This window comes from Phoenix dactylifera, chromosome 2 (assembly GCF_009389715.1).
Source record: "Phoenix dactylifera cultivar Barhee BC4 chromosome 2, palm_55x_up_171113_PBpolish2nd_filt_p, whole genome shotgun sequence".
Lineage (NCBI taxonomy): Eukaryota > Viridiplantae > Streptophyta > Magnoliopsida > Arecales > Arecaceae > Phoenix > Phoenix dactylifera.
Genome location: NC_052393.1, coordinates 27,591,423 through 27,606,270, shown reverse-complemented (window position 1 = coordinate 27,606,270; position 14,848 = coordinate 27,591,423). Strand labels below are relative to the sequence as shown.

The 14,848-nt window shown below is 36.6% G+C and overlaps 1 protein-coding gene across 1 annotated transcript; it reads right to left on the bottom strand.

Moving 5' to 3' along the window:
* Positions 1-1,459: 1,459 nt before the first annotated feature.
* On the bottom strand, positions 1,460-14,365 carry LOC120109952 (prolyl endopeptidase-like). Its single transcript, XM_039123841.1, has 12 exons — positions 14,025-14,365; positions 13,717-13,936; positions 13,244-13,444; positions 13,084-13,154; positions 12,814-12,976; positions 8,210-8,803; positions 7,489-7,869; positions 7,257-7,332; positions 7,098-7,161; positions 4,943-5,078; positions 2,123-2,236; positions 1,460-2,029 (listed from the first exon to the last, which is right to left on the bottom strand). The coding sequence occupies exons 1-12, from the start codon at positions 14,342-14,344 to the stop codon at positions 1,964-1,966; spliced, it is 2,406 nt and encodes an 801-aa protein (XP_038979769.1). The 5' UTR covers positions 14,345-14,365; the 3' UTR covers positions 1,460-1,963.
* Between the last annotated feature and the right edge of the window lie 483 nt (positions 14,366-14,848).

The following is a 14,848-nucleotide window of genomic DNA, read 5'->3' as shown; positions in this document are numbered from 1 at the left end:
ATTAAATATATTTAAGTACTTTCTCTCAAAAAAAAAAAGGGTTTGATCATTAGCTTTGTAAAAGAGTATGCAGCTTTGCTTCCTATTTAAGCTTATGCTGGACATATGATCCATTGATCCTATTGCCATTGCAAGTAGCTATGCTAGCACGTGTTTCCCACATCACTTTTGCATGGAAGGATATTGAGTACTTATACCCAAGAAACTCAAATAATATCTTCCAATTAGTCTTTTTATGTAAAAGTGATCGTTTTAAATGATACCAGTGGATCCTTCATCTGGCGGGAACACTAGAAACTAAATACAAAAAATATATGAGGACTCATTCAAGCATATGTCTAGTCATATACAAGTTATGTGTTAGAAGATCCTGAGTACTTTCACATAATCAAGAAACTCAAATAATATATTCCGTATATTCTTTTTAGATGAGATCCTAAGTCATTATAGCCATATCACAGATTTTATGAACTAAAAAGATGTTGATTCAATTAAATATTCTATTTTTTTAACTACTTCATCAGAAATATTATATAGTATGGGCTTCCACTAACCAAGGCATCAATGTTCTCCATATTCAAATTTTAGTTGATCTAATAACCCAATGATATTTTCATGGTCTTGTGGATAAGACACAATGATCAAATGGAATATTCTTGCTCGGGTACTCATTTCGCTTAGTTCTGATGTAATATTTGTTCCATAATCCTTATGTGAGTGAATATTATGATGCTACTGTTATTTGATGGTTTTCATAAATGTATGATTTTCTTTATCAACTTTTTTTTTAACAAATAGTCTATCATAGTTCTCACACACTTTTTCTTGTCCATATATTAACTTTTATGAAATCATATATTAACTTTTTTGAATCGATGATCTGTTGAAAAACTAGAAGCAGTACATCTTTTATTAGTTCTATTTTCTCAGTTTCTCAAATATTTTCATTTTTGAGAAATACAGAGCTTGAACACTTGAACAAATTTCTACAAGAGCAATGCCAAATACTGCAGCTTTAGCATCTAGAATCTCATATATTTAAAAAAAATAAAATTTTATTTCCCAGGAAAAACTTTTATGTACTACTTTCTGTATGTGTGTATTGTTTCACCAAATTATCATTTCATGCTTGTTTCCTAATTACAGGGAATTCATAATATGTAAATGTGTATTTTATAGAGGATATCAATCAATATATTTACTAAATGCATGCATAGAGTGTATAGGTACATTCTTGCAAAGATAAGCCACACAAGATGATAGAATGACAGGATACCCATTTCACCATCACTGGCCAGCACAAACTGAAAAGTTAGATAAAGCGCAATCCAAATCCCAAAGTTGTCAAATATTATGATCAATCTCTGGATCTTCATCGATGGTCCAAGACAAGCATTTATGCCGAACCCGACCAATTGGATCAGTTGAACTGCATCACATACATTAAACTGAATATATATGATAAAAATTTAAAGCACGTTCCTTCAACCTGTCTAGATATTCAAATTCAAGCCAAGTGAATGTTCAGCAAAGAAAATACTAAAAAGACTATCAGCATAAGATATACATCAAACAACCATGGCCTTTGTAGATTTCTAAATGATATCTGTAAGGGAAATGTTTAGGACAGCTATTATATGATTTCGCTGTTTCTCTGGGAGCCTTTTCACTCTATCATGTTACCATGATTACACCAAGAAGATGATTTCAGTTACACATGATAAAGAAGAGACTGCATGTGGAATTATGACCAACATCAACACTAATGGCCAATACCCTTTAAACATAGTATCCAGGGAGTTAATGATGTTCCCATGTCCATGAAGCAGAGGACAAATGCTGTACTCTGGGATGGAAAAGGAAAAAGGAAAAAGGAAAAAAAAATCTATATGATGATGCACACAGACGAGCTTTCATGCTTTCTGCATTAAACCTTATTTTCTTAATCTGTTCAGCATTAAGCCTAATCCATCCATGTGAGACCCATCACTTTTGCCACAAAGCTGAAACGGTCAGCAGCTTCATCAATCTACCATAAGAAACACAGACACAAAAAGAGGAACCACCAGTTAGAAGATCGGGGTATGCTGATCAACTCCCAAAGTAGGGTAGAAATACAGACCATTTTCTGAGTAGGACGGCCAGCTCCATGCCCAGCCTTACACTCAATGCGGCCGATGATTGGGTTTGTCTGTGGGCTGTTCTCCACACTCATGCAGAGGACATATTGCATCGTCTGGGGACAATAAATAAACCAGAAGCAGATTTATTGCCAGAAAAAGATATAAGAATATGAAAGCAAGTTAGATAATCAGCGAAACAACATCGCTAAACATTATGGGAAAAAAATAACGGCATAGCTGCTGCCTACTTAACAAGCAATCATGCAATACCATGATTTGATCAAAGACCCAAGATGGCACACAAACAACTGTGAGTATGCATGTTGGTGAGAAGTGGTAGCTGCTAAAGGAACTATCAGATGGCATATTGATGATGACCTTGCTTGATGCATATCTTTAAGAACCATTTCTAATTTCAATGTAAACTAGAAAACTTTTCTGTCAATTGTCTAATTTTCGTGTACCAGTGACATCAGATGGCATATTGATGATGACCTTGCTTGACGCCGGTCATGTTGAGCAAACATTATTTGTTTATTGATGAAATTTCTTCGTTCTCCACAGTTTATTGCTCAAAGATATCATAATACAATCAATCACACAGTTTATTACCTATATGACAAAAAGTAGACCCATTTCTCAAAGGTTGCATGCGTATATCGAATCCAAATTTCAGTGAATACATGGTTAACAAAGCCACACAGCAGATATATATAATTCTTGCTACACCACTCCTAAAAGTTCAGAAATATTTATCCATGACCATCATATTTGCGTTGACTGTTGATAAGATATATGTTATTTGGATGCGGAACACTGATAACTTTCAATAGAAGCAAGAATTTTTAAAAACTGTTCCCATTTTAAAACAATTTACAGTAGTTATGTTTTAACTGTGTTCTAGTCAGAATTTCAGAATGATAATATGAACCATATTTAATAGAAGATTCTGCTTCTTCAAGAATTAAGCCCTTCTTAATCATGTCAAAATATCTGTATTCTGTAATTTTTATCTTTGTTTCTTTTCTCTGTTTGTCTCCACTCACATTTTTCTTCTCCATTGCTAGCACTCTTTCTTCTCCTTAACCATTTTCATCTCCTAGATACCCCAACCAGATGTACGACAGAAGTTCATCAAATTGTACTTCATAAGGCAGCTTAGCAAACAAAAATGTTGCCTAATTTCAGAATCAAGCTCAACTAAATCCACAGATCTCTCAAATCCTGTAAATTTACTAGTAATAATAAAACCTTCTAAAGGATTGATGGTTTAGATATATCGTACTTTCATAAACTCTATATGATTTGAGCAAACAGGATGGCATAGTCAACTGTGAGGTTCAATCTTAATAGCAGGAACCTTGGTACCTTCGGAGCTACTTTTTCTCAGAACCTCTCTCTCTCTCTCATACATATGTATGTACATGTGTGTGAGCACCACTTTCATGCTGCCAGACATAAATATGCTCTTAAACTTGCTTTAGATTCAGGTAGCCCAGGTTTAGACCTCATAAAGGTGGGCCAGGATAAAGAAGCAGGCAAAACTCCAGAACAAATCCATTGACCATTAACCAAATATGTGCTCCCCACTTTTCTACATGGAAGTAGCATGGACATCAAACACAAACCTCTCTTTATTTACCACTCCCTTAGCAAGCCTTAGTCCAATCCAATTCCATGCAAATCCCAAACTACATCTCCAAAAGCCCTTGCAGAGATGATGTTTCTCCAATTCAACAATGGATTATATTAATCAAACTCATGCTAAAAGCATTAACCAACTCTTGCCATTCTGCCCATCCAAAGCATTAATATCAGAGAGGTATCTCTCAAGACTATCATATAGAGCACACTAATCCAATATGATGAGATTATGCTGAAATTTATGTGACATGATAGGTAAATCTGACTAAATTGTTTACCGTATTCAACAGACGTAATATCATGGGTTTCACAACTTTTACAAAAAATAATGTGAAACATCTTAGAACATACCAAGTCCCAAATCATAATCCTGCCCTCATAGAAGTAGCAAACCTAGGATCACAGCCACATAAAATCATAGCATCCCAATCAAAACAGTCCCATTAGCACAACAAGTGAGCCATAATCTTCAGTAAGGGAGCAATACAGAAGGTCTGTACCATACTATTAGTTTGAATCCGGATTCCATCTAGGAACCATTTTCAATGATAACTCAGAAGTAAACACATCTGTTATTTGCTGAAGATCTGAAAAAAATGATAATGCAGCAATGGCGTTTCAAGAGGTAAATAAGATCCCTTTCAACACACAAAAGTGAAATTAAACTCAGCTGTTGAGAGTTGAGACTGGTTAAGCAAAAAGACTTCACTAAATTAAAACATGAATAATGTATTTATTACTGTTCCACACAGCAAAGATAATTGTTTATGTTGGTCCTTGAGAACTAATCTAGCAGTTATTACCAAAGATGGTCAAACTTCTGCGCATGAGGTATGATAAAAGCTGGTCAATTGTAGATTCATCACTTTAATAAAAATTTTGAAACATGGATGTTATCAATGCCTTCTGATATAAATAATGAATTTGGCAATCAGTTAATTTCGAAGAAAATTGACCTCTATAACAAATCACATCATAAAGAACTGTACAATATTTTTATAGTTTATTGAATACAATCTCCAGTATTTTACAGCTTCAGTTTACAGCATGAAATATGTACCCAGGTTAAAAAAATAAAAGATGCATGGAGGCTGAACATTGTAAACATATCCAATCTGAGATATGCAAATAGAGAGAAATTTTATTCCCATAGATTATATATAATATGAACTTACTGCCAGTAACTTCAATGAATGTAACGGTACAACACGATCGTCATGATCAGCTGTCAATAACATGGTTGACGGGTACTGGCAAGATGGATTGGCACTTTTTTCCCAAGGTCTTTTCACATTGTGAAGTGGTGAGTATCTGTACAAAGACAAAACATGCATAAATTTGACATGCAGTAAAGACCCAAAATTTTCAATATACTATGAGAAAGGGATGGTAGAATGATAAATGAATCTAGTCAGTGCACACAGTAAATATGCCTCCAAAGACTCCTTTTGTGTCAACACTCATTGTGTCCATTGGTAGATGTTCAGTCCAACTGTAAAAAAATTGAAAACCTTCCCCTTACTATGACGAAGGGTACATAATTGCACTCATGTACATATACACTCATGAATAGTTATATGTACAAACAAAGGTCATGGCATGTTGAGCATGTCTGAGAAAATAATGACTGAAGTCCAATGGTACTTCAACATATAGCAGTTGCTAATCCAGATATACCTAAAAGGATGTGACAGTCCATAAACTAGAACAAAGCAGTGATTTTATATGACAGTTTGTGCTAAAAAGGAGGAATGGGTAATTTTTCTTGTGGGAATATGACGAATGAACCAAGAAAAATATTTCTCAGGGGAAACAACATGAAAAAGGTCCAATTGCTCTTATGGTGATACAGCTGGCTAAAACAAAGTATACCAGTCTATCTGCGGGATGCACAAGATGTGCAGTAAAACTGGCTGTACGCTGGATCAAAGTCAGTAAATGCCAAAATGCATAGAAAAATGGATACACACCCCCTAACTAAGCAGAAAAAGAGGTTAGCGTCAGATGAAGAAATACAGATTTTTTTCTCTCTTTAAATATGTCAAGCTTAAATTCAACATGGACTAAGTTTGGCTCCTTCCAGGACCAGGCAAAGTGGCCTTAGAAGTTTGATGTACTGGCCAGACCTATACTGTAGGCTTCATCAGATCAGTCAACAATATGCCTTAAAAGCAGCCCCCTTAAAATAACCAAAGATTATCATCTCATGAGCTGGCTACTAATGGGATCAAGTGATCCCTTAAAATGCAAATAGGTCAAGCAACCAAAAGATGCAACTTCCATACTCAAAATCTCAAAAGATACATCAGTCAAATGATGCACAGCTGGGCAAATTATTTTTGTTTTTATTCGTCTAAATTTCTTTGAAAATCAAATTCATAATACCAGAATTAAACAAATTATTCACAAATATCACAGTAAATTTAAATGAATTAAGCCAATGACAAAAGCTCTCAGAGTCATCTGAATCAACAATTAGCTAATATTTTATATGACACAAATAAGAAGGTTTTGTTCACTTGCATGGGCAGAGGGAGAATAATACAAAATTTTATCCAGGATTTCACTTCCATGAAAGATGCATTTCCCGCTCTTAGGCATATGTTTTTTCTGCTATACTACCAGGATGACTTACATTCAATGCCTAAACTGTTTTGGTTACAGATACCTGCAGTGGGTGTGTGCAACACAAGAAAAGAGCATTGTTAGAGAATCTATGTGCAGACCTTTCTTATTATTGTAATCTAATATTTGGAAAGGAAGTGTTTATGCTTCACTATAACAGTCAACATTTTCGGTTCCAGGTGTAATTGTCAAACTAGTAGAGCTGAGTGACATCAAGCATATAAATACAAGTGTCAATTGCATAGATGGAAAAGACAGTGTGTCAAGATTCTTGTTTTACCATATTATGAAGCACAAGAATCAGTTATAGACTTCAGTAATAGGAGGGGAGACCTAAATAACATCAATAGATATTGTGAGAAAAGGCTTGGAAAACTTACAGTATCAGCAGAGATAGCACTTAACTATAAACAATGGATATAAGGATTTCTAAGCCTAGCCCAGATAGCTGGGATATGGAATTATGGTTATCGCTGCAGTTATGAGGTGTCCATGTTTCCTAGCATGAAAAAATGTCCATAACTCCAATCAATCCACAACAAGAAGCACCCTGGTAACACCCATGGGTGCAATGCCATGAAAGCTAACAAATTCCGTGCCCTGAAAATTGCTAAATAACAAAATGAATAGTAGAAACCAGTGAAAAAATAAAATTCATCACCATTCAATAGAATGAATGAGTAGCAGTAGTGTCCATTTACATACTTGATAAGCCAGTGGAATTCTTCCTCCTTGTCTGAACATCCATAATCAGTTGTCCATGCATGACCTACATGACAAAAACATATACATGCATCAGAAAGACCAGACCAGGAAATGGTAAATAAAGTATACTCCTAGCCGCAACTGATAAAGAAGCCTAACCTATAGTGAACTTATGGAATCGGAGCATGTCCATGACACCGACATGAGCTAGAGCACATCCAAAGAGATCAGGTCTCTGCCATCACATTTTCAAATTTAGATGCTTTCAAAAATAACTAAATTAGATGATGTGATGATTTGCAGAGAAGCACTTTAGAGCATATTCAAACATCTTGAACTAAATATGAAGCATACGAGAACAAAATCGGTTCTAGTTAACAAGGGGTCTTACCTGATTTATGCAAGCAGCAACTAGAAGTCCACCATTGCTTCCACCTTCAATACATAGTCGTTTAGAGTTGGTATAACCATTAGAAATAAGAAATTCAGCACAAGCAATAAAATCATCAAAACAATTTTGTTTCTTTGAAAGGGATCCAGCTTTATGCCATTCTTCTCCATATTCTCCACCACCACGGATATTTGCTATGCAGAATACAAAACCTAAGTTCCTTGATAGAATAATACGGCTCACACTGAATGAAGGTGTAAGGTTAATGTTAAAGCCCCCATAACCATATAATAAAGCTGGATGTGATCCATCGAGCTCAATATTCTTCTTCGACACAATGAACATAGGTACCTTGGTTCCATCCGTGCCAGAAACAAAAACCTAAGAGACAAAATTACAAAAAGAAAATATCAAAAAATTGGTCACTGTGCAAGCAATAAAATCCTGCCTCTTTCAAGGACCACTATTAATGAGGGAGAAAAGGCAACAAGAATAAGTAAAATGTAACTTTTCTTGAGCAACATTTGTAATCGAACCTCTAGGGGAATTTATGGAACAAAAGGTAATCAGACATTTAAACTTATCTAATGCAAAGAAAAGCACCATTGAATTTTTGGATTCAAAACAGAAGTACAAACCTAAGCGCTTTCACAACTTTTAAACACTAATTAACACCAATTGGCATGATGCAAGATTAGAAAGAACTGAGATAATGTTTTACCTGCTTAACCTCAAAAACTGTTCGATCAAATCCAGGAACAGAAATTTCTCGAAATATCTTCAATTCTGGAACTTCAGTTGCTAAGTTACATTTGTAAATAATACCTGGAGTAAGGAAGCTAGTAAAGCCAATAAAAACCTCGCTGTCTTCACGCCTACCAGAAATCCCAAAGACAGTACCAATGTCTATGGGTAAGTGATGCAGCAATGTGCCTGTTTTCAAGTCCCTTATTTGCAACACATACTTAACATCACTTAGGTAACTCACCAAAATCTGGTTACCATTGACAGCATAAGCTGATTCGAGCACATCCTTTTGATCTTCTGGTAGAATGTCAGTCCATGAATTTGGCTGCTTAAGATCTACTCGGACTAATTTATTTCTTGGAGCTCCTTTATTTGTCAAAAAAGTAAATTCACTGTCATCATTTGCAACAGCTTCATAACGTGCTTCAAAATTGTCAACAAGCTGGATGAAGGGAAGCATTTCACTACTCCCTTTTAAACCTTCAAGCCCACAAGAAAGCGAAGACAAATCGCAGTAATATAGTTTGTTAACAGGGTCGCAGCCTTCATCAATGTATAAAAGAACATACTGGAGATAACACAAAACATTATTAGCCAAAGAAAAATCATGTCTAGTATGGAGAACAAACAAAATTAAATTTACTTCGAGCAAAATCCACAGCAATGAAGCAGTACTAAGCACCAAAATAGCAATCTCATGCTCTATTAGGGTCTAACAAGAGTGGAAAGACTTTGTTTGCAGGCAAATTATACTCACACAAACTGCTCTAATAAGCTCAAGGCAAATTAATGTGATGAAAAGAAGAATGTGGACTTGACTTGGGTTTTCCTATATCAGTTTTATTTTTAGTAGGAGTTTGTGTCGGCACATGCCCTTAAAGCAATTCAATTGTATTGAATTAACTATTTGAGATGTTTGATAGATCTTTATTTACACACTCATATCACTGTCAAGTATTTTCAGAAATCAACTTCAAAGCCAGAGAGAGAGAGAGACTCCAGTGTAAATATCAATCAAATATTGAAGTGCTCAACTTAGAGCTAATCAGGAGGTAGATTTTTTCTGGGTGCTTAAAACTTGTTGATTGCTATGGTGGACAATAAGCATCATGTTAGACATTGTACAATAAGAGCAGTGTGGCTGTTCCCCAAATTATCTAAATTAAGAACCTGCATTAGCACGTGAATTTGCTTTTCATTAACCTGAAACATCAATAATCCATCTATGAAGCTATTTAAGATGTGGATGAATGTTGAGGCAGCTAATCCCTTGCCACCAAAGGTTAGTGATGTTGGGGTCAACCTCTATAATGCATATAGTAAGCTCCACAGAGAGCTGGCTGAGTTGCAGACTCTGATTACCAATGAAGGTAGGTTGTCCAAAAAGGAATCCACCTATTTGTGGTCATCCCATTTGAGACAAACACATGATTAGACACTTACTTCCTGAAATAAGGCCAGGCAATAATTGTGGTGGGACTTGAAAAAGATGGAGGTACAGAAAGGATGCTGTCAAAATATACATTATGCTGTTATATGTTTGCACATAGCATGCTTATTTTATTTTTTTTTAATTACTTGGAGATATAAGCGTATATCACTACCATAGGAGTCTCATCTATTAAAATTGAGATTAGTATAGTAATAATAGCATAAATCCAAATCAAGACCCAAGCTCTAGTTAGATTGGGCTTCAATCTCGTAGAATTGGAGCAACCCTAATCAAGCCTGAGTGGATCAAAAGGATCTGACAAAAAATAGCTTACCTAACCTCAAAAGTTAATGGACCATTTTTTACTCTATAATAGAGATCTGACATGATCTAACACAAACATGCTAGGCAATATTCCAACAATTAAACGAACAATAGCCATTCTTTAGAAATGCTTTGTCATTGTGCATCCACATTCGCTGATCGTCCTTACCTTCTTGATAACTGCAGCCCTTTCATTTCTGCTATGAACTTCATTTATTTCCACCCCTTCATACTATATAGGAGCATATGCACATGAAAATGGGAATGCATTTTCAGGACATTCTTTATTTGGTCATAAAATTTTGTCTTTCAAGCATCCTTCCTTCTTACTAAGCACATTCCTATTTTTTTGGTATGTACTTCATTTATTTATAATTCTTATAGACACGTATCTGAATAATACATATATACACAGAAATACAATTATGATATTCTTTATTATAATATAAAAAGTCTCCATGTGTGGCAAGAAATACAAGTGCAATAAACAACATATCCATCACACAACCTTCATCATAATCACAACCCTTATTTTAACATGCACTCATTAATTTCTCTTTTTTGATATTTTATAAATATATATATAATGGGAGTACATTTAGTATCCTTATGTTCCTATGATACCATATATGTATAAAAAAGGCAATAGCAAAAGATATTAACCACTCTGTGCAGGGGCATTCTAGACCTTTTTCATTACTTGATTAAAGAAACTGCGGCAAGCCCACTTTTCTTACAGAAGAGAATGGTCTATGCAGCAGGGTATCCCTTCCCCAAATACCTTAACTGTTGAGGGCAGGATATAAGCACAGTTCTCTCAAGAGACGATTTGATATTTAGGCATATTTTGTATGACAAAAAATTCCTTGTCACAAGCGACCAACTCCATACCCCTATTTACCATCCTCTATACATAAATCCATCTTTAGTACATGCATTCTTTTGTTTTTGGATCCTGTTCTCTTTGAAAGATAGAAAAACAAGAGAACTACGGTACCTCAAGTACAACGTATGATATAAGGCCTTTTTAAGCAAGACCAGAGACATGTACGCATCCGCTCATGTACATATGCCTAAACTTGGTGTCTGTGAGTGTTTAAACAGAGATGGGCTAGACATAATTAAACATTTAGTAGTGGGCTTGATAACTCTTAAGCCACAATTCTGGATCAAGATAGTTGTCTAAGTTAACTTTTAAATTGATTAATGCCGCATGCCCTGTCGCTCTACAAGGATATTATACGTTGACACTTGACAGTGATCTTGGCATACATCAATGGCCATGAAGATGTCAATTTTAGTAAAAAGATTATAAGATAAGAGAATAGTCCAATTCGTTCGTATTTATAAGAAAGCATGGAAAAGATAAAATCACATTAAAGGCCAAAAAACACTATTCTTTTATAGAGAAGAGAAAGAAAATGTTCCTCTCCCTCCATATGTAATGTTGCATGGATAGAGACATGAAAACCAGACCAGACACATGTCCATGTGTCTGGCTGGGCTTTTTCCTTTTTTTTCTGTTGGAGGGGGATAGATGGATAAATGGAAAAGATAATTGTAGCTAATACATACATACATACATACACACTCAAATGTTGTATAAAAGAAAGTAATAAAATATTTTATTTGCTAGTGTCTTCCAGCATACATGCTTCTCATTCAAACTTTCCAAATAGCATAAAGATTTGAGACAAATAGCATTTAGCAAAGTTATTTTAATATCTAGATTCTTGATCAATCTCTAAAAAGAACAAAAGTTCAATTTTAGTGTTATTACAAAATAGCGAACTCATTATTGTAAGAGTCAAACTCTGTACCAATTTCAAAAATCCTTTTAAGGATCTAAATGTCTAACAAATTTCAATTCAGATCATGCATCTAACACCTATTCTAGAAACTAGACCAAAGTGTCTAGGTAACACAGTCTAAATGATCCCTTAAGTGGTCAAATCACTCCCACCTTCTCATCCCCCTTTTAAATTCCCTTTCTCATGCCTCTCCAATTCAATCTCTAAAACACTAATTTGGACGAAGAGATAGAATATCTCCCTTCTCTTGTCTTTGGTATCACTATCTGGTTCAGACACCATTATCATATATTCATATTCCTAATCTAGATCCCCATTAATTGCAAGGTTTAATCTAAAAGAGGCTTCTCTCCCCTATTTTCTCTCCTTTAAAATATGGCCTAAAAACCCATTCATCTTAAACATAGTGGATTATTCTCTTTTACACCTTAAGTACCAAAATTAATCACTCAGCTAAAATTCGAGTGTCCCTCTTACCACACCTCTCCACTATCTAAATATGCCCTGCCATATAAATATAGCCATAGTTGTCTGTTTTGCCAACCTACAATATTAGCATTACTAAAGCAACCTGACCCATGATTCAGATTAAATGACAATAGTCCATATATTGATTCTAAAAATAAAAGAAACAGCAACATTTGCTTGTTTAGCTATATCAGCCATGTGCCTCAAAAAGCATGCTAGTGATGAGCTAGAGAAGATTTGAAATCAAGGAATACCATACAAGTACTTTCATGATGCATATTCAAATCATGCTAAACTTAAACAGCAAAGCTAATAAAAAGTAAATACGGCCAGACTGGAAGCAAACAGAAGGTGAATCAATGCCCTGATCCTCCTATGATCCCATACATTACTAAATGAGACAACATTTTTTATGTGTAAATGATGAGAGAGTTGTTGCAAAGTTCTACACTTTATAAGAACCAGAAAATAAGAACATATTTTTTTAAGAAAAAATACATACTAAGTTTAACCAAAGAAAACATTAATGAGGCAGCATCTTACCTTCCCATCTTCAGTGACTTGGGCCCCAAATGTATATTTTGGGTGCTCGGGATCTTTCCAACACAATATATCCTCTGACTGATCCGTACCCAAGAAATGGTAGTAAAGCTGGTGATTCAGATTAATATTTGTCTCAGTCCCAGCATCCAATTCACCATCTTCCCTATTGACAATCACGAGACAATACCGTTAAGACAAAAACTACAAAACACCTTACCTTTTGTAACTATTGATCAGTCAATACTATATATTCTACCAAGTTCCACTTACTTGGGTGCCGGGTACCGGCTATAGAAGAACCCCTTTGCATCATTGGTCCAGCTAACTGAACAGAACTTGACCTGCATCCATCAAAAATTCACAGCATAAGTTCCAAATAAAAGAAAACGGTTTCAAAGAAAAGAAGCAATTTCTAGCCTTCTTCACTCACCCATGATATCGTGTCAGGTTCAGGTTTCTTATCATCAACCCGCATGACCTTGACTGTCACCCAATCACTGCCACTCGCGCTAAGCCCATAGGCTAAATACTTGCCATCCTTGCTGACAGAAGAAATATTAAGAGCCACCGTCCCATCCTCACTGAGACCATTGGGATCCAACAAGACCTCTACTTCCGCATCCAAATCATTCTACAACAAAATCAGCCATCCCAAATCATCAGAAACACATAAAAACATCTCCAAAACATAAACTTGGTTACACCTTCCCCACCCAAATCATTCTACAAAAATATCCATAATACTAAACCATCAAAAACACGCATAAACATCCTCAAAATCTGATTTTGATGACGATTTCCCGATCCAAATCGTTATATGACGAAAACCGGAAATCCCAAATCATCAAAGGAAGACAAAGAAACGCGCCCAAAATCCAAACTTGAAAAGAGTTTCGCCACTACCTGAACGTAGAGTACGCTCTGGGCCTGGAGACCGGTGTTGTGGAAGAAGAAATACTTGCCCCCACGCTTGAACGGCGTATCATAACGCGGGTGGTCGAACAGCGTCGTGATTTGCCGTCGGAGCCGCTCGCGCTCGCCGCACTCGGCAAGCACGGAGTCGGTCAGCGCCACCTGCTTCTCCACAAACTGCTTCACCTCCTCTGCATCCGGATTCTCCAACCTGCGCCCAAAACCCAATAAAGGAGGGATCTTTTTTTCATAGAATAAGGGATTAGAAGAAGCGAATCGGATCCGGACGGGCATCTCACCATCGGTAAGGGTCAGGGACGCGGACGCCGAAATAATCGTCGACGACGGAGTCGTCTCGGCGGGCGGTGGGGTAGCTGAGGGGCGGGAGGGCGTCGGCGGAGGCGGAGAGGGAGCCCATCATACGAATATCGTCGGCGGGGGCGGCGGCTTGGGCAGTTTGGGAACAGTGAAGGCGAAGGCGGGGTCTTTGGGGGGTCAAAAAGAGGCGGGCGGGGAGGAGCACGTGAGGGCGGCGTGAGGTGGGAAGGAAGGGAAGGCGCGATTTAAGGCGAAGGAGGGGGGAGAGGATGTCACGCGCGTGGAGGGCGGATGAGGACATGGCGAGAGCGGACCGAGGGGCCGTGGAGTAGTTGGATTGGGGCTCCAAGAAAGAGAGTGGAGGATTTCGTAACTATGTTGCCATTATTTCGTAACTATGTTGCCATTGTCCTTGCCTTTGGGTTTTGATGGGCACCTCCAAAAATTACAAATTCCAATTGGGTGGGAGGGAGGGAGGGAGGGATCACCTCATGCAAGGAATAGGGAATCTGGGGATATCCGACAAGGAATCCAGGGATGAACATCAAGAATATAGAATCTCTTTGACCATTTAGTGCAGTTTGATAGCTGCCACATTATTTATTTCAGAAATCTTCCATCATGTCATCCATTTCAGAAATCTTTATATTTTAGAAATGAAAGAAATCTGCTCCTCGCTGAAATAGATGGCATGATGGCTATCTGTAATGGTAGGATAGGAGAATTTTGGACCTTTTGGTGTTTTAAGTACTGATTTTGCTGCATTTAGAGGTTTTGTTTTTGTGCAGTCTTGCATCAATAGGTT

What these genes read in the sequence shown, in the direction of transcription:
- LOC120109952 (XM_039123841.1), bottom strand. Translation starts at nt 14,344, where the DNA reads ATGTCCTCATCCGCCCTCCACGCGCGTGACATCCTCTCCCCCCTCCTT. An exon ending in AACCTGACACGATATCATGG is followed by an intron (nt 13,155 to 13,243) that starts GTGAGTGAAGAA and finishes TGATGGATGCAG; the next exon opens with GTCAAGTTCTGTTCAGTTAG. An exon ending in CAGTTTTTGAGGTTAAGCAG is followed by an intron (nt 7,870 to 8,209) that starts GTAAAACATTAT and finishes TTTGTCTCTTAG; the next exon opens with GTTTTTGTTTCTGGCACGGA.